The sequence below is a fragment of the Eleutherodactylus coqui genome, chromosome 7, assembly GCF_035609145.1.
Source record: "Eleutherodactylus coqui strain aEleCoq1 chromosome 7, aEleCoq1.hap1, whole genome shotgun sequence".
NCBI lineage: Eukaryota > Metazoa > Chordata > Amphibia > Anura > Eleutherodactylidae > Eleutherodactylus > Eleutherodactylus coqui.
The window spans coordinates 219457793-219483884 of record NC_089843.1 but is presented as its reverse complement, the minus strand read 5'-3'; the positions used below and the strand labels follow the sequence as shown (position 1 = coordinate 219483884).

The following is a 26092-nucleotide window of genomic DNA, read 5'->3' as shown; positions in this document are numbered from 1 at the left end:
AAGGAACGGTGGCATCACCCGTGACATAATTCTTCAGGTCCACCTGGAAGAGGCCTGGTGGCGCCTTGGCCTACATTGCACGCATGTTCCCCCGGGGAGGAGTTGGTAGAGCCATCGTGACAAGTGCCATCTCTGCCTCCGCCATCTCCTCAGTGTTGGGCCTTGTGTCTCGGTCATTGCAAACAGTGATGGCTGTATGGAGTCAGTCCACAACTAGTGCAAGTAGCAGTCTGAGAGCCCTCGTACCCGTTGGCCAACTGCACTGCGACTCACACCACAACCCCATTGACTTCAATAGCAGTACAAGGTCGCAGGAAGACAATTCGCTGTGTAGTCCTAGCCTAAAAGATATGAGCCTAGGTGCAGTCTGGCAGAACATTTCTGGAATGCCCACAACCCAACATCCTGGAGCTAGATTCAGCATCTGCATTAGACTTTGTGGGACGAACAAATGTACCTGCGGTTACATGTTCTTCCCATTGGGGTGCAACTGGAGTTAAAATGCATCATTGTCGACTATTCCTGCACAGGAGCCACACAATAGTGTCTGGATGTGATGCTGGTCGTGGCTAATGTCAGAGGAATGGAATGCTCAGGAGGGGGAGCGCAGCAATGTCTTCACCTCGGGTGAAGTCATAATCTCAAACCAAACTCCCTGCCAGCTACTTATCATGTCCGCCCGCTCTTGGCTCACCCACCTGACAATTATTAATAGACTTCTACATTCTCTGACTGGTAATCTCTGTATTGCATTGTAGTATTTGAAGTCTTCTGCACTTTTCCTTTTGTGTCATTTAACCACCAACAGCCATGTTAAAACTGGAGAAACCCTCCCGAATATGTAACGGTCTTTTATTGTAAATTTTGAATTCAAGTCCCATGTAAATATAGTTGGCAAAGAACTAAGTCCCATTTTTAACTCCTTAGTGACATAACTAATTTTAGTCTTAAGAGCCAGTAAATCGTATCCCCTGTGTTCCAGTGGTTATAACCAGAGATAAGCTAGCATTGCCCTTAGCGAGTACCTGCCCGCTCGAGAAAAAAGGTTCGGGTGCCGGCGTGGGGGAGCGGTGAGTTACGGCAGTAAGCAGGGGGGTGCGGCGGGGAGAGAGGGAGAGAGAGATCTCCCCTCCGTCCCTCCCCGCTCTCCCCCGCAGCTCCCTGCCCCCGCCGGCACCCAAACCTTTTCTCTCGAGCGGGCAGGTACTCGCTAAGGGCAATGCTCGCTCATCACTAGTTATAATGTATTTATGTTTCCGTCATTGTAGCTGTATGAGATCTTGCATTTTGCAGGACAAGTTCTACTTTTTCTAGGAACCAAATTCAGATATAAAAAGGTATTAAATAACTTTTATTAATTTGGTTTTGCTACAGAAAAATGGAGAAAAAAACCTATTTCCCCACTGTTTTTTGCTATTTATTTTCACATCGATCGCAGCGTGGTATAAATAAGTCACCTTTATTCCATGGGTAATTACGATTATGACAGTAATAGAAGACCAAACTTGCCAAAGCGCAACCAAGAGCCCGTTGGTTATGACCCCCACCAAAATAAAACCTAACCTTTATCATATAAGTGGAGTAAAAAATACCTAGCAGGATATTGAAATTACAAGACTCTTGCAGTTCATATGGATTAACCTTTTGCAATCCAATTTTGGATTCAGGGTTTCCTAGGGGGCTTTCTGTTTCTGCCTTTTTTACAATGGCGCCATCTGCTGGCTAGAGCCAGTACTGCAGTATGTGACATGCTGGAGAGGCCCCCCGACAACAGAGCGGCCAGTAATATACAATAAGAATACCCTGCCGGGCGTCTTCTGACATCTGAGCTGCACAGGCTCAATCAAAATGTTGGAAAACATCAGACAGTGGATTGGAAAGGGTTAAAGTATTCATGGATCGGTGATCATGCCGTCGTATGGAAATGGGTAGCCGCCACACTAACTGCTATCATGCTTTAGTATGAAGGGATTGAAAGCCGGCCACAATCCCCCTACATGGAGAGCAGACATAAAGTCCTGAGATAAGATGTAGCCGCTGGCTCTCCACTTGTCTAACTAGGTGTTAGAATGGGCTATAATGAGAGCGGCACCGCAGTGACAGCTCCTAAAGGTCATATAGCCGCGACACAGCAGCCAATAGGATCGCAGACGAATAAATGGACTTTCTCTGTGCCTGTCACTCATGATAGGCAGCACAGTCCACCAACTGAGATCATTTCATGTCCGGCCTAGAAGCACCGCCGGCGCATGCCCAGTATACACTAGATGTGTCAGGAACCAGTGTTAAGTGACGCATGCGTGTCAGATCAAGCCAGGCATGCGCGATAGAGAAAAAACTAGATTTAGAAAAAAAACAAGCTAACAGGGACGGCTCTACGGGGAGAGAAAAAGTATCTAACAGCTCAGAGATAAAGGATCCTGCAGCTCCTCAAGTCCTGCGGCGTTATGGCCCTTCCAGGACCTGATGTGGGCTTCTGCGCATGCACGCCATACACAGATGTCGGGCGCATGCACATAAAGATCGGGGAGCCCGGGAGATTCCGGCTAGCATAACGGTGATCATGTAAAGTTTAAGGTTCATCTGCCCTCACGGATCATATCCATAAGGGGAGATGAAAATACGTACCTAAGGCCTGTGGATTTATCTGCAGAGCTTACCCCGCCTTCGGCGCATGTGCCCGTCGCCAAAATGGCGGACGCATGTGCAAAAGCTGAGCATTGCCGGGATAATTTAAAATTAGAGATGAGCGAACCTACTCGTTTCGAATAATTACTCGATCGAGCATTTTCGAGTACTTCCGTACTCGGGTGAAAAGATTCGGGGGGCCCCTGGGGGGCGGGGGGAGGCGTGGCGGAGCGAGGGGTAGCAGCGGGGAACAGGGGGGAGCCCTCTCTCCCTCTCCCCCCTGTTCTCCGCTGCCACCCCCCACTCACCCACGGCGCCCCCCCGAATCTTTTCGCCCGAGTATGGAAGTACTCGAAAATCGCGGCACTCGGGCGAAAAAGGGGCGTGGCCGAGTACGCTCGCTCATCTCTATTTAAAATCTTTCTGCTTCTGTCTACCAAATATAGCCGACAGCCTGGGGATTTTACGCAGTCCCTGGTCACGTGATCGCCGTTATCCAATGGATAACAGCGATCATGTAAAAGTTAAAAAAAGTTAAGTTTCGCCTCCTGTAATGGATCCGATCAGTAAGGGGATGTGAAATTACTTACCTAAGGCCTCCGGCGATGTCCCCTGACGGGATCTTTATCCACGGACCTTTCCCCAGCTTCAGAGCATGCGCCCTTCGCCAAGATGGTGGATGCAAGCGCAGAAGCTGGGGAGGGCCCGAAAATTTTAAATCTCCTTGCTCCTGGATACCAAAGGTAGCCAAGAGCTTGGAGCAGTGAGCGGTGGCCTCATTAAGCGTTCCCCGGTCACGTGATAAAAAACAGCGATCTACCTTAGGCCGGTCTCACACGACTGGATAAAAAATTGCAGATTCTTTATGCGACGGTGTGGGAAATCTAAACAAAAAAAGGTGTACTGCGCATGACCGCCTGTGTGAGTACGCAGTTATGCGCAGTTCATTACGTGGCTCTATGCAGTGCCACGGCCGGGCTCACAGCTGGGATCTGCTGCGAGCCTCTGCATGTGGATTCCACATCCCACCGTGTGAGCCCAGCGGTATTCAGACCGCGACCTGTAATATGTAATTTACAAGGAGCCCCGGGAACGCTCGCCTTCATGCAGCCCCAGGAGCAACTTGTTGAGCGCCTTCTGTGTGAGACTGCCGCACCTCAGCGAGGTTACGAAGCCTCACCCCATCCCTGCCACTGGAGGAGGTTCTGTGGGGGCGTTTCTGCTGGCAAAGACTTGGACCATTGGTTATAGTGAAAGTCCACCCTCAACACTAATGTGTACAGAGACATTCTAGACAATGTGGCATCACCTACACAGTGGTAATACTTTAGTACAGCTCCGTGTGTTAGGGTGTGCTGCTAGGATCTGTTCTTCTGCATGGGTTCTGGCTGGGCGTGGAATTCTCTAGCTAGCCAATCCCCCAGGTCTGTTGCTCATATATACCAGCTCCTCTGCTGTGGCTGGTGGTCTGTCCTCTGTTTGTTCAGTAGGACAGTGTCATGTTCCTGCATATCGGTGCATGTGCCAGACATGTGGTATGAATAGTCTTGTTCAGAGTTGTATGCAAATCCCTGGTGTGTTGGTGTGAGCTGCGTTCAGTCCTGCTGTGTTTTGTTTGTCATCTAGGTCGGTCCCTAGGTTCCAGCATGGGGCCATCACTTTCGGGATGATCGCTCCGCTTTGCAGGCATGTTTCATGTAGAAGTTGTCTTGTTAGAGTAGTGACCCACGAGATGAGGGCCCTTGAATTGGGCTCGCGGGCTTAAGTATCTTGGCCAATATATGAACTAATACCTCGTACATTCTATAGTTATTTCATCTGGCTGTGTCTGTAGGTATGTAGGTGAGTGTTTTTTATAGCGTTTGTTAGTCATGAGTTATGTCCATTTCTTAGTTATGTCCGCTGTTTCCGAGTTCTGCCAGAGTTTCACCAGTTCGTGTGAAAGAAGTAAGACTGTGTTTCTATCAACATGACGGAGCCCCATGTCATTCAGCATGCAATGTTGAGGCTTGCTTTTAGAAGCAGAACATCTGCAATCTTTATTGCTCAGCCCAAAGTCTGAATCTCAGTCCCATCAAGCATCTCTGTGATGAACCAGAATGCCGTATCCGTGCCCCCTCAACACGCCCATCATTCCCTGCATCCCTATCTGAAGCTCTCCTCTAGGAATAGAGGCAAATCCCTCCACCCCTCTATGGGAATTTCATCACCTTCTATGATCGCCCCAGTACTTTTGTCAACATAGTGTATTTGTGATCATGTAAGCTGTATGGCCAAAGCATCTGGACGCTGCATGTTCTTCAGCACACGTGCTTTATTCCCCTATTCAGTGGGGTGTCGGCCGTCCTTCTGCTTGTATTACATACTTCCACAAGTTCTCTAAGTCAGGGCAGGAATAGCTCGGCTGTGAGAAGATGGGCGTGGGTGGCGGTGCCGTACCCGTCGCTCCAGTCCGCCCCACAAGCGCTCGATCCGATGAATGGTTATTACAAAATGAGCAGCTTTTTATTTTCCCCATGCCCTTCCCAGCATGCCGTTCGGCAAACCCAGTTAAATGACAATGTAAACATGCAGTAATTTGTATCGATGATAGATTTAACCCTTCAATGCCAAGCTTTTCGCATATCTCTGATGGGCAGCATTTGAAGTTACCTACACAACCCTGCCAAGTCTCGTTATAACATAGATCACATAATGAGCAATTCCTTCACCACCCTCGTAACTATACATTTTTGAAAAGGATAACAATTGACAAAATGAAGCAGCATACCCTGTTTCCCTGAAAATAAGACATGCCCTGAAAATAAGACATAGCATGATTTCCCAGAATTTTTGAGGATGCAAAATCATTTTTCAGGCTTTTTGAGGATGCTTGAAATATAAGCCCTACTCCAAAATTAAGCCCTGCTAACAGTTAATTTAAAAAAAGTCAATTTAAATAGTGTCCAGGCAGCTATACATGTAAAAAAGTTAAACCTTTTGAAACAAAAATTAATATAAGACACTGTCTTATTTTCGGGGAAACACGGTAGTAATGCCAATGCCACAGAAAATTAAACTCCAAGGATCCCATCCAATCCAGACCAAACGACGACAGCGCCCAACAAACGACGAGCAGCGATTTATTTTCTCGTGTCACAATGCAAGGTTTCAGAATGCTGCTATTTTATCATTTGCTATATTAAAATGTAAGTAGCTTTGTGGATTTAAATCTGGCATCCCTCCCCTGGTACGCTACACTACAGTTATGTCTCCTTGTGGAGACCACAGAGCTAGAGTAGGGAGTCTTATGGGTCTGGCAATGCTCCAAGAAAAAAAAGATATGCAGATTAGGTCTCTTCCAGTAGAAAACCATCTCTCTACTGCCACCTAGTGGATTCAGCTACCCAATAAGGTCCATGTTTAACTCTTTAAAGGGGTAATTCCCATGTGAAACTTTCATGGCATAGCCACAGGAAATGCCATGAAACTGCCACCTCTGGGACCCATACTTATCTCTATGTCTGGCCTCCACTTTCCACAGTCCAACAGAATATGGTGACCGGGGGTGGTCAGTACTTACAGAAATAGTCAAGTGAGGAGGGTTATATGGGAACATAAATTTTTTTTTAGACCTGCTTTCTGGGCTTTAAGAAAAGCTCCCCCAACACTGTTGTGCCCCTCTAGTCTTCACTTCCAACTGCAATGCATCAGCGATGATGTCACTGAACCAGGAACGTGATCACTGCAGCTCATCACTGACATACTTCAGCCAGTGAGTAGGAGCAGTGGTCGCATGTCCATGTATCAGGATCTCATCGCTCTGCAGAACTGCTCACTAGGCCATTTAAATAAAAAAAAGGGTGTCCTAGTCCCCTCACCGGCTCTTTTACTATTTGCCACTGGTGCCCAATCTCCTGCTGGTATTCACTTCCAGATGCAGGGAGTTAGTGATGACATCACCAACACCAGGGACTGCTACAGCCAATCACAGGCCTACTATAGCTGTTGATTACCTGCAGCAGTCACAAGTCCTGCTGTTGAGACATCTTTACTCTGCAGCAGCGCCGGTGAGGGGCGTATGGCTCCTTTTATTTAGCGTCCAGTGAACAGCTCTAAATAATATATCTGTTCCAAGATAACCATTTTCACAGGCCTTGCAACATGATATTAGTAAATCAAAGTCTTCTCAAAGAGGAAGAGAGATTCAGCTAGTCGGGGGGGGGGGGGGGGGGGCCTTGTTGGTATAATGCATGGTGATTGGTTGACTAGTGACAAGTATTTAGGCCTCATGTCCACTAGCAAAATTGAATTGCGGATTCTGCATGCGGATTCCGCGGGTGAAATTTTGTCCATAGGAATATCATTGGCCATCTGCAGTCAATTAAATAGAATTTTGCACCTGCAAATGGCATTTTAATTGATTTGCGTTTTTCACAAGCGGAAAAAAAAACGCAGCATACTCCATTTTAGTGCGGATTCCGCGCAGATCGGCCACATTGCTATCAATAGGTGCGGATATCCGCATGAAAAAGAAAATACCACTGTGGGCTAAATTCACACGAACGTATAGCGGCTCAGTTTTCACCCGAGACGATATACGTCATCCTCATCTGCAGGGGGGATGGGATGGAAGAGCCAGGAGCAGGAACTGTGCTCCCGCCCCCTCTCTACCCCTCTGCACTATTTGCAATGGGGAGAGGCGGGACAGGGCGGGGCTAATTCTCGCAACTTAGCCCCGCCCCATCTCCTTTCATTGCAAATAGTGCAGAGGGGCGGAGAGGAGGCACAGAGGGGGCGGGAGCTCAGTTCCTGCTCCTGGCTCTTCCATCCTCCCCCCCCCCCTGCAGATGAGGATGACATATATCAGCTCGGTGTGAAAACCGAGCCGATATACGTTCGTGGGAATACAGCCCTAAGCAACTCCGCGCAGAATCTTGCAGAAATCTGCGCGGATTGTATTTTTCTAGTGGACATGAGGCCTTAATGTCGGCCTTGAGGTGTACATTTTCTAATAGTAGAGGCCACCAGAGAAATCGAAAAAAGGAAAAAGTTGCAAATTATTATGCCAATGTGGCATGTACCAGAATTTGCAACTTTTCAACGTCTAAATTCAATCATAAATTTTCCCTAAATTTATATAAATTTTGCCTCGAATGTATCAGCTTCATAAATTACACAAACATTCATATTACAATCTGAGCTCATTATAAGGGTAAGCACATTCATCGACCAATGAAATGTCTTCATTCAATTACGAGATAAATCCAGAGCAATGAAAGTGTTAAAGAAAGAAAAAAAGTGGTGCAAAAAATGCGATTACTCTCCAAAGATATCTCACTGCATGAAGTGCGGTGATGAATTAGTATATCCATAGATATTAGCAGATATCATTCAATATTAGTATATACTCCGAAGCCTTCTACCCCACGGGCGGTCCCATAAGGGGTGCTGTTACTGTACTACTCCGCTGCTTGTCTTTTCACCCATCTTGCAGCGGCCGGCCCTCCATGCTGATTGCTACCATATGCCTTCCCAGCTTACATATCAGCAGCAATGTGCACAGCAGGGAGTATATGAGCCGCTACATCCTCATAGAAGCTGGGAATGTAAAGAATGCCAGCTATGCAAACAAGCGGTTTTGTCTTCCACTCCAAAATAAGAAGCCTTGCAGTCTGGAAACTGGGAAGACGAGACCCTCCACAGCAGCTCGTAATCCCCAACCGGGAGCCGAGATTGGCATGGATGTCTTCTTCATCTCACAAGTGTTTTACCCAATTGGACGATACATATATTGTGTAACGGCGGGTTTACACGTTGCGGATTTTGCTGAGAGGTTTTGAAGCCCGTTCGCCCCATTTGGTGCAGATTTTCTGCGCATTTCACCCTTTCATTTGGACGTACATTGAAGGGGTGAAATCTGCTGCAGATTCAAACCATTTTTCCCAGGATTTTAGTACAGATCTGCTGCAGATTTTTTCAGCAAAATCGGCTACATGTGAAAACATCCTAAAAGTGAATTTGTATTGGCCTTCTTTTCAAAGAGAAATTGCAAAAAACATGTCGGCGCAGGGAGCAAAAATACGACATAGAGAAGAGCTTGCAGATATCAGCTTAGCAGTAACGGCTCTGAATAGACTAAAGGGGGGAAAGGGGTAAGAAGGATCCTTATAGAATTGTGTTGGAATCTAAGTATAAGGGTGAAGTCACACGAACGTATATTGGCTCGGTTTTTACGCCAATTTTTTACGGGGGGGGGGGTGAGGATGGAAGAGCCAAGTGCAGGAACTGAGCTCCCACCCCCCTCTTTGCCTCCTCTCCGCCCCTCTGCACTATTTGCAATGGGGAGAGGTGGGACGGGGTTGGGGCTAATTCTCGGAACTTAGCCCCGCCCCCGCCCCTTCTGATTACAAATAGTGCAGAGGGGCGGAGAGGGGGCCGGGAGCTCAGTTCCTGCTTCCGGCTCTTCCATCCTCCCCCCCCCCCCCCGCACACGAGGACTACATATATCGGCTCGGCGTAAAAACCGAGCCGATATACGTTCGTGTGACTTCACCCTAAGGGCTCCGGCACACTTGCGTTTTACTTGCACGTTTTTTTCACAAGGTTGTTAATGGGACTTTCTAATGTTAAAAACGCATCGCACAAAAATTGCGCAAACTGCCAACTTGTGATGTGTTCTTAACATTAGCAAGTCCCATTGCCAATCGTGTGAAAAAAACGTAAGTGTGTGTGAGCCGGAACTCAAGTAATTCAGGTCAGTATAATTATCAGGAATCTGTGGACAGACGTTACATTTAAGGCCCATTTACACGGCCGTAGGCGCGCACCAGAGCCTCCGGCGCACATGGGGGCGCGGCCGAACGGGTTTGGAGATCTGCTGTCTGCGGATTTGCTGCAGAGAAAATTTTAGCAAGAAATAGTAGATTTATTTTATGAATTGCAGAATGAGTAAACAGGAAGTGATGGCGAGCGCGAACACCTCACTGTAGATACGGGAAAAGTGTTAGTAAGTGGAAGTGCATGTAGCAGGAGTCAGGGAGTTCTGATGCAAACGCGTTAACCCTTTAAGGACCAAGCACAGTAAATTTACAGCACTTGGTCCCAAAGTATGATGCAGGATTAAACCTCCTGCAATCTTGAAGGAGCAGGTCAGGTCCTCAGCTGCTAGTCACAGACGAGGACCCAGGGGAGAAGGAAGATTTTTTTTTTAATTGCTTCTGCCTTCCCCTTTACAGGCTACATAGCACTGAATGAGCGCAATGTAGTGCAGAGAGAAATCAGAAATGTTACTTCCACTATGCGAATGGGCAATCACGTGGCCGTCGGGTACCCTCTGTCACAGCAGAGCTGCAGGGTCCTGGCAGACTCAGATCATCTCTGCCAGTGACTACTGTCACTACAGGGGGTGTTTACCCTGTAACTGCGGCTCCTATGGAAGCCCCAGTTACAGTGAAAGGGCTTATTCACATGGACGTATATCGGCCAGGTTTTCCCACCCGGCCGATATATGCTGCCCTTCTCTGCAAGGGGAGGAGGCAGGATGGGGTGGGAACTAGTGTGCCGAGCTCCAGCCCCCCGCCACTGTATGCAATGGGAGGTGCGGGGAGGGGCAGAGCTTAGCTCCACCCCACCCCTCCCCTTGCAGAGAAGGGCAGTATATATCGGCCGGGTGGGAAAACCTGGCCGATATACGTCCATGTGAATAAGCCCGAAAAGTGTGAAATTAGAGAAAAAAAAAGACCAGGTGCATGTTCACCAGAGGTCTTATAAGACACCCGCCATGGGGGACATAGATGCTAAGAAAAATAGTTACAAAAATGTTAAAAATTAGAGAATAAAATAAAAATATATACATAAAAAGTAAATGACCCCCCCCCCCACGCCGACAGCCAAAACCGTTGCCGTATGCGCCCTGTAATTTGAAACCATACATATTACATATTAAAACATAATGCGGAACCCGATCCTGTGCTTTAGAGTATAAATACTAATTTTAAAAATACCTACATTTTAAAAAATCATTTTTTTAGCTTTTTACCCCCAATAAAACTAAAAGATGGAAAAAAGTCAGTGAGAAAAGATATAATAAAATAGCGCTATGTGTCACGGAAAAAAGGCAGTAAAAATAATTTTGGTAGCTGAAGAAAAAGAAATAGGACAGTAAAACCGTCACCATGGTGATCACGTTTCAGCTTTTGGCATGTCTGGCATAAACAGTGAATTTTTTTCACATACAATGATTTGTGTAAATTTTTGGGTCCGTTTATGCCCAAAACTGTCACAAATATACAGAGAAGTGTGGGGCTGTGTAGCTTTGAATGTGTGGATGTGAGTGCCTACTGTTTAAAGGGGTTGTCCCGCGCCGAAACGGGTTGTTTTTTTTTTCAATAGCCCCCCCGTTCGGCGCGAGACAAACCTGATGCAGGGGTTTAAAAAAAAAACCGTCCAGTACTTACCCGAATCCCCGCGCTCCGGTGACTTCTTACTTACCTTGCGAAGATGGCCGCCGGGATCTTCACCCACGGTGGACCGCAGGTCTTCTCCCATGGTGCACCGTGGGCTCTGTGCGTTCCATTGCCGATTCCAGCCTCCTGATTGGCTGGAATCGGCACACGTGACGGGGTGGAGCTACGAGGAGCAGCTCTCCGGCACGAGCGGCCCCATTCAGAAGGGAGAAGACCGGACTGCGCAAGCGCGTCTAATCGGGCGATTAGACGCTGAAATTAGATGGCTCCATGGAGACGAGGACGCCAGCAACGGAACAGGTAAGTGAATAACTTCTGTATGGCTCATAATTAATGCACAATGTATATTACAAAGTGCATTAATATGGCCATACAGAAGTGTATACCCCAACTTGCTGCCGCGGGACAACCCCTTTAAGCACAGACACTCACGCTCAGCGATGGACTGCGGTAGTCAGAAGGCACGGGCCACGGAGGACTAACAATGTATCATCACTAGAAACAAAAGGCTACTTTGTAGCTAAATCATTGGCTCCAGCAGCAAACGATCTGTTCTCAAACCAAGTGCAGATGGATCTTTCCTCTGCTAGATCCTACAGGGTGTTGAGGCTCGTTATCACACCAGAGCCTAGTTTATAACTTAAATTACATTAAGCCACAGGCTTGGTCGTAGCCGGCATGGACATCTTTTTAGTCCCGGGATGCTCCTCTTCATACTGTAGGCACATTTTGTCCCTGCGGGAACTAAATTAAGACCGGTGTTAGAAGCCAGCCTTAATACACCCCCCCCCCCCTTTATTTAAAGTGATTTTCCACCTCCGGGGACAGTATTTGTCCTGGAACCAGAGGGGGACGTAATATTACCTACTGTCCATTCTTTGTGGTGTTCTACTCTATATCTGCCGTTTTGCTTCTCAGATGGCAGCATGGGGATGAGATGATGCTGGTAGAGCGTCGCCCATATTTGCATGTCAATCTGCCACTTTTCTGGTCTGGGGAAAGTTGAATGGATCTAGGCAGATGGCTAGAAGTCCTTTTTAAAGGGAATAACAACAATGGGGAACAAAAGAACATGCCCAAGACAAATGTGAATAGCAAACGGGACTTGTGAGCGGGCATGCATCAATGGCTGGCAAACGTTATAACACTTACCTGGAATACCAACACACATAGGCAGATGGAACAGCTTAAGAACGTACAAGGCATTGATTCGGATTTTGGCAAAGATACTTAAGCTTACAAGCCACGACAAGGATCCTCGTTGTCTCGCAAGTCCCTACTCCAACAAAACAACTTAAACTTAGGTCCTGGCTCCAAGGGGGGGGGGGGGGGGGCGATCATCTCAATAGGGAGGCCCTATGCTGGAACCTCAGGGCCTGGCTCGCCATAGATGGTAAACAGCATACAAGCAGAACAGGACACTGTTCACACCAACAGACGAGGGAATCACACCCAGAACCTCATGCATGCAGCAACACATGCATGACTGCATACACCAGGGCTCTGGGAGGGAATAAGGAGAAAGATAAATGACCAGCACCCTCTAGCAAGAGCGGCTGGCATTTATATGCAGCAGACTAGTGGGGATTGGCTGACTGGAGCAATACACACCCAAGCAGCTCAATCATCCCACACCTGTGGAAGTGTGCTGCTGGAAACCCACAGAACTACAGGTCCCAGGAGCACAACCTGGCACACACTTTTGATCATGTTTTGTGATTAATTATACCTGTGATGTGGCTTCATATGAGTTTCTGTGCCATCTTATGTGCACTGCAGGAGTTTTCATAATAAAGTTTGTGTATTTTTTAGAGATGAGCGAGCACGCTCAGATACGGCAGTTACTCGAGCATCGCTCTTCTCAAGTAACTGCATTCTCGTCCGAGCAGGCTCGGGGGGGGGGGGGGGCGGCGGAGGCAATGGGGGGGGGGGGCGGCGAAGGGAATGGGGGGGGGGGGGGGAGAGAGATCTCTATCTTATCCGAGCGTGCTCGCTCATCTCTAGTATTTTTACTTTAGTGTTGGAGTGTTTGTAGGTGTATAGTGCAGGATTTAGGTCACAGTATATTTTTCGCACCTACATGTTTAATTGATGATCAGGTTACATTTCTTGACTAACAAGTCTTCTGCATCTATATGAGTATGTACAATATAATGTGCCAATCATTTCCAAACAATGATTGATCAACAGAAGCGGCCCGTACGCACTGCACAGGTCTCTTCTCATCGTTCCCATAGAAGTTAACCTTGGATTAATCTGCCTTAAACCTCCTGTTCCAGAACTCGGGGTCTTTTTCGAAGTTTTCTAGTAAAATTGTATCCGTCCTTCCTGCTCCTGAGTGTTACCTGAGGTTCCGGTCTTGTGATAAATACTTGGTATATTCTTGCATTTAGCAATTGTGACTGATAGTTGTCCCGTATAAAAGTGCGACCCGACAGGGCGGCGAGCGAGAAGTCACTCATTAGCTGAAACAAAGTGAGTGATGGGCGACTTCTCGCTCCGTGTATACAGGACGCTGCTCATGTTTGAGTGACTGCCTGTTCACAGTGACTGGAGGTGGCCGGAATATACATCCAGTGCGCTCCCCCTCTTTTCACTGAACGCCTATAGCCCCTGAGCATACAGCCATTCCTAGCATGTCCTATGTTTGTGTGCCGTGCGGACAGCTTCCATTGAAGTCAATTAATATTGCAGAAATGTCGCAGATTCGGCATCATCGCCTCGTGAGGAGCAGGAAAAGCAGGGATTTACAATATATCACTGATGAATCAGCAGGATGGGGGGGGAGGAGGAGGATGGGCCACCGTTTGGGCTCAGCTATCATGAGGACGGCCGGGACAAGAAGGTTTTGCTTAGCGCCTCGTGTGACATTGTGAAACCTTTTGTCTGGTATTGCAGCTTATTGTCATGCCAGAGAATGAGATGCAATACTACAGCCAACCTGTCAGCAGGCGTGGCACTGTTTTAGGAGGACAGCAGACATTCTTCTCTGGTCCTGGATAACCCTTCAGTGTTTCTATGGGAAGAACTGTGTTTTGTATCAACTTGTCACTATGGCAGAAAGACACCCAAAACACGTTTAGCTGCTTCCTTTTGTTGCAGGTCAATACTGAGCCGCAGCAACGCGAAGTGTGGAGATGCAAACTGCTTCCCCCAAACCAGCGACTCCATCCTGCTACATGGGACAATTCCATCTGAAGAGCCCGGAGGTCCGCATCCAAGGCGCCGCAGACAATGGGAACTTCTATCACACACCCTTGTACATTGCAGGTCCCAGCCAGTCTAAGTGCGACCAAAACCCAATCCCGTGGAATCTGTAGATTGTCCTGACGGAAAAATCAGGAGCAAGAAATGTGAGAAAGCAAAAAAGTTACAATTTCTGCCCTGTTAAAGCCCCACCGATCCGGCATCGCTGCTTGGATGGGCTTTGGAACTTTCTCTGCAGTGATGACATGCTGTACACTTATGGGACTACAGCAACCAATCACAGCCTTAGTGCTGCTTGCATGTACCCTATGAGGCTGCAGCAGCCAATCACAGCCTTAGTGCTGCTTGCATGTAGCCTATGAGACAGCAGCAGCCAATCACATGTCTCACTGCTGCTTACATGTACCCTATGAGGCTGCAGCATCCAATCACAGCCTCAGTGCTGCTTGCATGTACCGTATGAGGCTGCAGCAGCCAATCACAGCCTTAGTGCTGCTTGCATGTACGCTATGAGGCTGCAGCAGCCAATCACAGGTCTCACTGCTGCTGGCATGTACCCTATGAGGCTGCAGCAGCCAATCACAGGTCTCACTGCTGCTGGCATGTACCCTATGAGGCTGCAGCAGCCAATCACGTCTCACTGCTGCTTACATGTACCCTATGAGGCTGCAGCAGCCAATCACAGGTCTCACTGCTGCTGGCATGTACCCTATGAGGCTGCAGCAGCCAATCACAGCCTTAGTGCTGCTTGCATGTACGCTATGAGGCTGCAGCAGCCAATCACAGCCTTAGTGCTGCTAGCATGTACCGTATGAGGCTGCAGCAGCCAATCACGTCTCACTGCTGCTTGCATGTACCCTATGAGGCTGCAGCAGCCAATCACAGCCTTAGTGCTGCTTGCATGTACCCTGTGAGACTGCAGCAGCCAATCACGTCTCACTGCTGCTTACATGTACCCTATGAGGCTGCAGCAGCCAATCACAGCCTCAGTGCTGCTTGCATGTACCCTATGAGGCTGCAGCAGCCAATCACAGCCTTAGTGCTGCTTGCATGTACCCTATGAGGCTGCAGCAGCCAATCACAGGTCTCACTGCTGCTGGCATGTACCCTGAGACTGCAGCAACCAATCACATGTCTCACTGCTGCTTGCATGTACCCTATGAGGCTGCAGCAGCCAATCACAGGCCTCACTGCTGCTGGCATGTACCCTATGAGGCTGCAGCAGCCAATCACAGGCCTCACTGCTGCTGGCATGTACCCTATGAGGCTGCAGCAGCCAATCACGGGTCTCACTGTTGCTTGCATGTACCCTATGAGTTTTGCAACAGTTCCACAAGGTCTCACTCTCGCTGTATGCGGCCATGTAATGTGCAGGTTAAATCTACATAGAATCAAAAATGCACCAAAATAGAACAGGCTGCGGTTTTTTTCCACATACGTAAAAATGCAGGTCGAAGAGGCCCATTACAGATCGGCCCCCTTCCCATGAGCATACGTGCGCAACTTTTTTGCGAGCTGAATGAGGATTTTTTTGGCGTGTTTAACTCTACTTTTTGCTCCCACAAGGCCGTTCATTTGCGCAGCAAACAGAGACACAAGAATGTAAATGGCTAATTAGTCTAACGAGTTCCAGATGTGATCTTTTTCCTGGGCAATTGCGCAGTTTCATGCATCTTTTAGCGCACTGCGCGCACATTTGCGCATCCCCACTGACTTCTATGGGGACTTTTGTCAGAATTGAGCATGCTACCATTTTTTTTTTTGGCTTGACCAAAATGTAAAAAAAAAAAAACCCACTGAAATCGATGGGTTCCTTGCACTAAGTATTGCGCGCACATATGCGCCTGTTTGAAGGCGGCCTCAGGCCTCATACCCACGGTCGTAGCGGTAAATATGCCACGTTTTTGTTTCTAAGTGTACTATGCAGTAAATACAATCTGCAGCCCGTCCGATTTTGGTGCATATTAGGCCATGTGAGTGAATGGGACTGCGCACACAGCGAGCAGGCGTGATACGCGGTACTTGTCCGTGACATTAATGGCCTTTCTTGCGTTTTTTCTGTTGTGTGCATAAATATGCAATGATCGCGCTCAGAGCCCAAAACATGCGGGAAATAAACACGTTTGTGAAAACATTGGATTTTCACAGAATTAAACCGCTTACGCCACGTAAATCAGCCACGATGGGCAACATGATTCATCAGGTGTGCGGCCATATTCCCGTTACATACGGACTACCTGCGGCTTCGCTCACATCGCATCCGCTCTCCTTGTAATACGATATTCAGATAGGTCACACATGAGGCGAATGCAGTCCAAAGGGGCAAACTCTGAGCTGCTTTCTGTTTTTTTGGCGCACACAGTGTGATAGACTTCGCTATTGTCTCCAAGGAAGACAAACAGGAGACAGGAGACGGTCAAGAGGGGTCCAAGGTTTCATCCTTTGCACTTTGCCTCATTCTAGAGGTCGTCCCACTAAAACAATGTATCATAAAACAGGGAATGAATGTAGCGGGGGATGCCCAGGGACCACGAGATCAATGCCTGGCATCACTCCATTCACTAACGGGGATGTGGGTGGGCGCCATTCTCGTGATCTCGTGGTCAAAGTGCCAACAATCATCAGTTATTCTGCAGACAGGTGAGAAATGATTTTGGGAAGTGAATAAACAGATCCGCAGTGAGATACGGTGATAATATCAGGTAATCCCTGCTGGGACGCTCAACATGTGGATCACTCCTTACTGCGACGACGTGTCTGCGTCTTCATCAGGTCTCCCTTCAACCAACAGGGCTCCGTTTCAGCTGATTTCTGAACCATTCTGTGCTGGCATGAAAAGCATGGTGGACTGCACTCTTGATTGCAGCATAGAATGGTGCAGGGGAACCTGCCGAAGTGGAGACCCCTTGTGGGACCACATTTCAGCAGTTGTCCATAATGGCCAAGATACGTTCGGTTCAGGTCCTGTCCCAGGGATCCGTTCTCGGGATTTTAAAAGATGACTGGGGAAGGCAATGCCAAAAACGGTCTGCCAAGAAAACGTCACAATGTCGCGTGTATCAGGGGTCCTTACCTTTACTTACCTGAATTCGGGCGATAGTCGTACGTGTACATGCGGGCACCAACAGTGAATGGAGTCAGCTGGAAGAGATCTCTGCTTGCTGTGCCTCCATTCACAGAACTATCGCTCCCGTGCACAATCGCCCTACTGCTGCGGTAGTACTTATGCACCCGGCAGTCGTCCCACCTAAAGGTACCTTATATCTATGCGTTTGGCCAGGTCACACCAGCAGGTTTGCTTCCTGTCTGGCTGTTCAGTCGGGGGAGCAGCAAGGCAGAAAGGAAATTATTCAGTCTCTCTGCCCTCATTCTGTGGTCGGGCAAGCCCGGTCTTCATTAAAAGTCGCCATCTAGCCCTAGCCTAATTCTTACATGGGTAAAGGTGAATTTATTGGTCGTACTGTATCCAGGTAGTAAGATTGGTTCTGGTATCGTATCTATCTAGTAAGCTCAATTCTGTTATCGTATCTATGTAGTAACTGGTACTGTTGTATTATGTCACCACCGGAAGTTAGGGGTGGTGACATAATACAGGTGTCTTAAAATTTTGTAACGCCCCCAGCTTCTGATTGGCTGGGGGCATGTTTTATCTCCCAAGTGCCGTTCTGAGATGGCAGCAGCAAGACTGGGAGCGGTGTTGGTGGTGGCAGAGTAGGAGGACAGTAAGAGTGAAAGCGGCGGCGGAGCACAGCGCCAAGACAGGGAGCATTGGTGGCGGCAGAGGAATGGCAGGAGGACAGCGCAAGACTGGAAGCGTCGCTGGAGGACAGTGGCAACACAGGGAGCGGCGGTGGCACAGGATGTCAGCAGACATGCCATCTAGCTCTTGGCCAGGGGGACGGCTGCTCCAGGCGGCAGCAGAGCCTAGCAGCGTGTGTATTGCTTGTGTGGCTGCCCTGGAGGGTTAGGGGTTCCTAGACTTACATAAAGTCTTCTGCATTTACACCTAATAATGTAAGCCTAACAGGAAAACGAATCCTAACCCTAACCCTCCAGGGCGGCCGCACAAGCAATACACACGATGCTCTGACCTTCCATTATTCAATACGGAGCTAGGGGTGTGACAGGGGCGTTCCTCCATCCAAGCCCTGTCAATCCCAGAGCTTCTGGTGGCGTCAAGGTACAATAGTACCATAGTAACCTTGGTTCACTCATTGTATGTATGTAGTTAGCTTGGTTCTCACATCATATCTGTGCAGTAAGCTTGGTTCTGGTACCATATCTATGTTGTAAGGTCATTTCAGTTATTGTGTCTATGTAATTAGGTTGGTTCTCGTACCGTACCTGTACAGTAAGCTTGTTTCTGGCACTGTACCTATATAGTAAGCTTGGTTCTATTATTGCATCTATGTAATTAGCTTGATTTTTGTATCAAATCATGTGTAGTAACCTTGGTTTGTTATTGTATTAATTTAGTAAGCTTGGTTCTGGTACCATATTTATATAGTAAGCTTGGTCCAGTTATTGTATCTATGCAGTTAACTAGATTCTCTTAACAAACCTGTGCAATAAGCTTGGTTCTTGGCACTGTACCTAAATACTAAGCTTGGTTCTGTTCTTGTATCTATGTAGTTAGCTTGGTTCTTCTGTCATATCTGTGTAGTAATATTGGTTCTTGTACCGTATCCATGTAGTAAGCTTGGTTTCTCTATTATAACTGAGCTTACTGCATAGATAAATCTATGTAGTAAGCTTGGTTCTGGTATTGTATCCATATAGTTAGCTTGATTCTTGTACAGGATCTATGCAGTAAGCTCAGCTATATCTATGTAACAACCTTGGTTGTGGTACTGCATCCATATAGTAAGCTTGGTTCAGTTATTGTATCTATGCAGTTAGCTTGGTTATATCTATGTAATAACCTTGGTTCTGGTGCTATATCCAGATAGTTAGCTTGGTTCTTGTACCGTATCTATGCAGTAAGCTCACCTATATCTATGTGATAACCTTGATTCTGGTACAGTGTCCATGTAATAAGCTTGGTTCTGGTACTGTATCCATGTAGTAAGCTTGGTTCTTGTATTGTATCTATGCAGTAAGCTCAGTTATATCTATGTAGCAAGCTTAGTTTTGATACTGCATCTATGTAGTAACCTTGGTTCTGGTATTGTATCCAAATACAACAACGTTTCCATCCCTGCACCCTGCCTGACAAATAGCCTGGTGCTGGGATCGTAACGTTGCTGTATTTTGATGTTTTGGGATTAATAAAGAAGCTTCTCATTGGATTGAGATCCTATTTGGATGCTGTTGGACATCTTCCTTTTTGCTTCATTTGAATCCTGTGAAGAGCTGGGATCCAGCTCTCGGTCCTGACCTGCATCCACGCTATATCCATTTGTTGAGATATCCTGGTGAGTGCTGCCAATCTCTTATCCTGAGCTTACTGCATAGATACAATACCAGAACCAAGCTTACTACATGGATACGGTACCAGAACCAAGGTTACTACATAGATAGAACTGTGCTTACTTCATAGATACAGTACCAGAACCAAGGTTATTACATAGGTATAACCAAGCTTACTACATGGATATAACTGAGCTTACTACATTGATACCGTACCAGAACCAAGCTTACTACATGGATATAACTGAGCTTACTACATTGATACCGTACCAGAACCAAGCTTACTACATGGATATAACTGAGCTTACTGCATAGATACAATACCAGAACCAAGCTTCCTACATGGATACGGTACCAGAACCAATGTTACTACATAGATAGAACTGTGCTTACTTCATAGATACAGTACCAGAACCAAGGTTATTACATAGGTATAACCAAGCTTACTACATGGATATAACTGAGCTTACTGCATAGATACCGTACCAGAACCAAGCTTACTACATGGATACAGTACTAGAACCAAGCTTACTACATGGATATAACTGAGCTTACTACATAGATACAGTACCAGAACCAAGGTTATTACATAGATAGAACTGAGCTTACAGCATCCAAATAGTATCTATGTAATAACCTTGGTTCTGGTGCTGTATCTATGTAGTAAGCTCAGTTCTATCCATGTAGTAAGCTTGGTTCTGGTACTGTATCTATGTAGTAAGCTCAGTTCTATCCATGTAGTAAGCTTGGTTCTGGTACGGTATGTAGTAAGCTCAGTTATATCCATGTAGCAAGCTTGGTTCTAGTACTGTATCTATGTAGTAAGCTCAGTTCTGTCTATGTAATAACCTTGATTCTGGTACGGTATCCATGTAATAACCTTGGTTCTGGTACGGTATCCATGTGGTAAGCTTGGTTCTGGTACGGTATCTATGCGGTAAACTCAGTTCTATCCATGTAGTGAGCTTGGTTCTGGTATTGTATCTATGTAGTAAGCTCAGTTATATCCATGTAGTAAGCTCAGTTCTATCTATGTAGTAACCTGGATTCTAGTACCGTATGCATGTAGTAGGCTTGTCTGTAGTACCGTATCCATGTAGTAGGCTTGTCTGTAGTACCGTATCCATGTAGTAGGCTTGTTTGTAGTACCGTATCCATGTAATAGGCTTGGTTCTGGTACTGTATCTATGTAGTAAGCTCAGTTCTATCCATATAATAACCTTGTTTCTAGTACCGTATCCATGTAGTGGGCTTGGTTCTGGTACCGTATCTATGTAGTGGGCTTGGTTCTGGTACCGTATCTATGTAGTGGGCTTGGTTCTGGTATTGTCTCGATGTAATAAATACACTTTCTTTGAGTCCTGTACATTGGTCCGGGGGACGCACCATCTTCTTACCGCCCCGGGCCGTCAGCAGGACTATGTGGAGGTGTCCGACTAGAGGACTACCTCCTCCGCAGCGGCCGCCGGGAGCCGCCCGCACCCTCCACGAGGCCGCATCACCGGCGGGGCGGGAAGACCAAATCCACATTTTCTTACCCAAATAAGTCGAAAAAAGCCGCATATTTTAAGGTGAGCCGCCCTGCAGTGACGTCACGGCCCCGCCCACGGTAGGCACGCCCTCCCGTGCTATGACCTCACCCTAGAATTCCTGGCCGCACTTCTCCCATTCCGCTCCCGCATCCCGCAGCCTCGGCGATCCCTCCGCAGACAATGGCCGGACTCAACTCCCTGGAAGCCGTGAAGAGGAAGATCCAGGCGCTGCAGCAGCAGGCCGACGATGCTGAAGACCGAGCGCAGGGGCTCCAGAGGGAGCTGGACACTGAACGGGAGATGCGTGAGAAAGTGAGGCGCAGCTACTCCAAGCTCTACGGCCTCGGCTTCCTGTCCTCCTCCGCTGCTCTCTGCTCTGTGCCGGGCTGCCGGCGTCTCTTCTGTCTCTGGACTCTTCTTCTCTCCGAGCTCTAGCTCCTCCCACTAGTAGTGCCACCTGTGCCAGGCACTGATTACCTGATAGCGGGGCACTGCCCGGTCTCCCTGGAAACAGGCCTGTGCAGGTAATGCTGGAGCCGGGCTCTTGTGCTCCCTCTGCTGGACGCCCCAAAACAGTGCATGCAAAACTGTAGACACCCCTATAGAGCAGGCTGTGCTGAAAGACCCAAACCTATGGCGGCTTCATGTCAGCGGCGGCAAGAAAAAGTGCTTCTTACGCCCAAAAGCTGGGCGGACCCCGTTATAGTCAATAGGGACCGTCCAGAGATGTAACTGGTCAGCTGTGGGGATTCCCCTTTCCTTAACCCCCCAACGGAGCAGGAAAGTGGTATCCCTGCCGCATGTGTGAGACTCCCCCCTAACAGTCGGCTGCAACGAAAACTCCCCCTACACCTGATGACCCGACTCAAGTTGCGAAAACAAACCCACAAAAATGGGGTATTTAAAAAAAAAAAAAAAAAAAAAAGAGAGAACCCCTTTTTGGTCTCACATCTGCGTTGGTGGTTCCGCCCTCCTGCACCGTTTGTGGGGAATCCCCGCGGGTAAGCGGTTCTGTGTCTGGCGCCGGGCTGGACTCGGGGGTATATTTCCCAGTTGTGTTGTAATGACCCAGCATGCACTAGTTTATTGGTGTTTGATGGAAGCTCCGCCCACTTTAGTCTATGGAAGTGATTGGCGCGGCGTCGGTGTCTGAGCTGTATTTGCATCCATTGCTATTACTTTATATGGACCCATATATAACTCTCGGCACAGCAGTAGGGGGCGCTCCAGCTGCTCTCTGTACTGCAGCCACAGCTCTTCACATGTATCAGTTATTTTCAGAAATGTTTCCTTTTCTTGTTATTGATTGTGACTCCTACAAGATGTATCTGTCCCCCTGGGATGCATGCCTTCTGTCCTGCTGCCGTCCATGCTGTGTAAGGAGAAGCCATTCTGTCCTGCAAATGGCTTCTCTCCTTCACAGTGCCTGTTCCCCGCCGGACCCCCTGTACTGACGTGTATCGGGCACTCAATACACTGAGATGCTGCCCGTGCTCTGAACCCTGTGGGAATGGGTGCTGTGAAGGGGAGAAGATGTTTGCAGCATGGAACAGCTTCTCCTTACACAGCGCCCGGCCTTTAGACTGCACACAGACCAAGCAATATGCTCATGTGAATTAGCCCTTGAAGGGTTATTGACGACTGATTGGGATGCACGCCTGTTAGCCGATTGCCGGGGCTGCTGTCACTGCAGTTAGCGCAGGAATCGTGTAGCCTGCACTATTGTGATCCAATCTGTGGAGAGACTGGCCTGTTCTAGTCAGTCAGTTTGTCTGCGTGTTGTCTGGATTTCATGGATTTATTGCTGAGAGATGCAGAATAATGAATTGTGGTGGATGTGAAAAAAAAAGATCCAGCAGTAACAAGGCAGCGGGATGACCAGCTGACGGACGGGGGTCCCGAATGGCTGATTACCGTTGATCAACTACTGATGACCTATCCAGAGGATGGGTCATAAATTGTAAGAGCTGTATGAATGGGCCGCGGCGGTCAGCGAGCCCTGTGGCCCCTTCACACAGAACACTGCACTTTCACTAGTGGCTATTCTGGGTATTGCAGCTTTCTCCCAATGGAGCCCAAATGGTGGGACCCCTTTATTCCGCTGATCGGTGAAGGTCCAACTCACTACACCCCCAACGATGTAGTGTTGCTGGTCTTTCCGTAGGATAGGCCATCAATTTTAAGACTGGATAAGGTTGTCTCCTTATGAGATGTAATCTTGATGTAGCAGAGGTGACATCTTATATTTGGGTATTGATGTAGATTTCGCTCTTGGCGATCTGCGCCAAATCCCCATCGGTGTCTGCATGTAAGCGTGCCTCCTGCAGTGGATCTGTATGAGCTATAAGCTTCGCCTTGTAAGGTCGCCGGATGTGGCCACAGACGGATTAATACATCTATGGGGAAGATTCAAGACTTCTGTTTAAGTCACTCGGTTAGAAGACATCGGGGGTCTTGGGTAGACCCTGCAGAGTGCAGCCGCTGTCTAGCCACCAGATGCCGGCTGTCTTCATGAGTTGAGGAGTCACTTGTTCTCCATAGGAGTCCTGGTTTTGACGGATCTTCCCTTCTACCAGAGATCTTGTTTTATTAAAAAAGTTTGTTTAAAAAAGTTATGGTTTTAAGGAATGAGACTGCTGAGCGCCGGCGGGGCGCCCTTGCAGCGCCGGCGGGGCGCCCTTGTATCGGCGGTGGAAGGAACCCTTTTTCAGCAGGAAATGGACTATTTTTCCATGTTGTGTTCACCGACTTTCTAGAAGTTGCTCTTTCTGCATGGACTCCATAGTTTGCCTCGATGTATCTTCTACATTGTATTTGTGTGTTTCTATCTCTCCAATACGGCTTCATTGGGAACTGTGGACTCATCAGCCCAGATGTGTGACGGTTCAGCCAGATACTCGGGGCCTTCTTCAAGCACTGAAACCTTTTCCCTCTTGTGTATTTTATGTATATGTTTGTCTTTGGCCCGGACCCTCGAGGGGCTTGTTGTATCCAGATATTAGAGGGGTTGGCCAGCACTTGGCTATATCCTCTCCAGAGGATGGGAATACAGTCTGACTGCTGGCATCCCCCCGATCCTGACCATGAGGGTCAGTCATCTCTGGCAGTGCTCAGATGAATGGCGCTCCGCAGGCCTGACTTGTTTGTGGCACAACTCCTACGTTTAGTTAATAAAACCTCCTATGTGTTTGGCACTTTTTTTAAAGGGTTTTCTCTGTTTCTGAGCTCCCATTGATTTTTGTGGGAGCCACGGAAACAACGCTGCGCTGTCGGCTGCCTCTGTAGTCACTGGCCGGATGGCCACTAACTATAGCAGTAGTTTGTTATCTCTGCTATGAAAAGCCCATGTGGGAATACCCCATTAATGTCCTGGAGGGCAAAAGAGCAATAGGTTATGTTATGGGTGTCCTTTGCCCCAGTGTCTCTAGGAGGCGCCATCATGTCCTCTTTCTGATGAGTAATAACATAGCTCTTTCTAATATATGAACTTCCCACTTACCGCGGGCTCTTAGAGTTGGACCCACTTGGTATTCGGGACTTAAGACCATTAACCATGCGCCAGTAATGACGACATCAATGTCCCAACATACCTGTCTCGGCATTCCTCTGTGACTCACCATGAGCTCATGCCGAGGTGTCTCAATCCTCCGAGCGCTTGCTCATATCCCAGCAGATGATGATTCAGCGTCCGGGCAGGTGAGACTGCAGCGTGTAATCCGCCAGACAGTGACTTATGTGCCCAGTGAGTGCAGCTCTGACAGACGGGCATTGCTTCACCCTCGTACCGCGCCTCAAGTGGCCGTAGGAGGGCAGACGTGTTGCCTGTTGGAGTCTGGAGAGCAGATTTGGCCAAAATCCAATAGGTATTAGGAGCCATTTTGGCCGCTTCAGAGGTGGTGATGTTCGTAAAACTCCGAAAATGACCTAAAATGTAGAGGTTGGGCAAGAAACAGGAAGCTGTATTTATACGGGAGAGTGGGATTATCTGAGGAGGCGTGTCCGTGCGTGCGTGTGTGCAAAACCGGCAAGTGATCCAATAGTTTGAATGAAAATCACATTTGGATACAAGTACGGTGCATTTTTTTTCTTAGGCTGCCATAGCAGATAATGGGCAATTATCAGTGAAATCACCCAGACGTGCGAAATCAAAAACCGCCGCCATAACACTTTGTGCCGCCTACACTTATTTTCTGGCATTGATATTTCGCTTTGCCCCCCGTTTTCGGGTTAGATTTCCTCGCTCACAAGGTATCATCTGTGCGGGCCGCTTGTTAGTAGTCTGGGGTTTCCACAACAATCCATACGGTGCTTCGGGGGCTTCACACTGCAGGAGTCATGAAATGCTATAGAAATAGTTTTTGTCTGTCGCTTTTCCTCACTTTTTGGGTGTCGGTGGCATTTTTTTTAAAATTTTTTAGACACAGCGTGCCGATGGGCGGCTTTTTTTTTCTTCTCATTTGTTTTTTTTTTTCTTGGATTTCTCTCTGGGTGGAAGTGCGTATCTATGAAGGGGCTTCACACCGAGCGGGATGTCTATGCAGACCCTCCACAGAAGCTCTGCTGCATTTACAGTACTAGCGAAATGGACCAGATTTTGAAAGTCTCGTCCACAAGCTGCGGAAATAACCCGTGCGGATACTGGTGTACGGCGCAGAATTAAAATCAGCAACTCGTTAATTATGTCAGCATTTCCGCTGCGGAGCTCGCCTCCTCTCAATGACTGGGTGAACACACAGGAATTCACTAGCGGACATTCCGCTGGAATCGGCCCCGTGCGATCCTCTGCTTCGGCTGACCGCTGCGGTGGAGGATCACTACTTCCACGAAGGCGGCTTCATTACAAAAAGTCTCACATCCGTGGCAAAATGG

General features: G+C 47.9%; 1 protein-coding gene across 3 annotated transcripts in view; it reads left to right on the top strand.

Moving 5' to 3' along the window:
• Positions 1-26092, top strand: part of TPM4 (tropomyosin 4) — a 62448-nt gene that overhangs the window by 22736 nt on the left and 13620 nt on the right. Inside the window, exon 1 of one of the 3 annotated variants that reach the window (XM_066574407.1) lies at positions 21320-21535. The exons of the other annotated variants lie outside the window; for them this stretch is intronic. Within the exon in view, the coding sequence (XP_066430504.1) occupies positions 21404-21535 (132 nt within the window). The 5' untranslated portion in view covers positions 21320-21403. Of the gene's footprint in view, positions 1-21319; positions 21536-26092 lie in introns of those variants that run through there. 3 annotated transcript variants of the gene reach the window in all.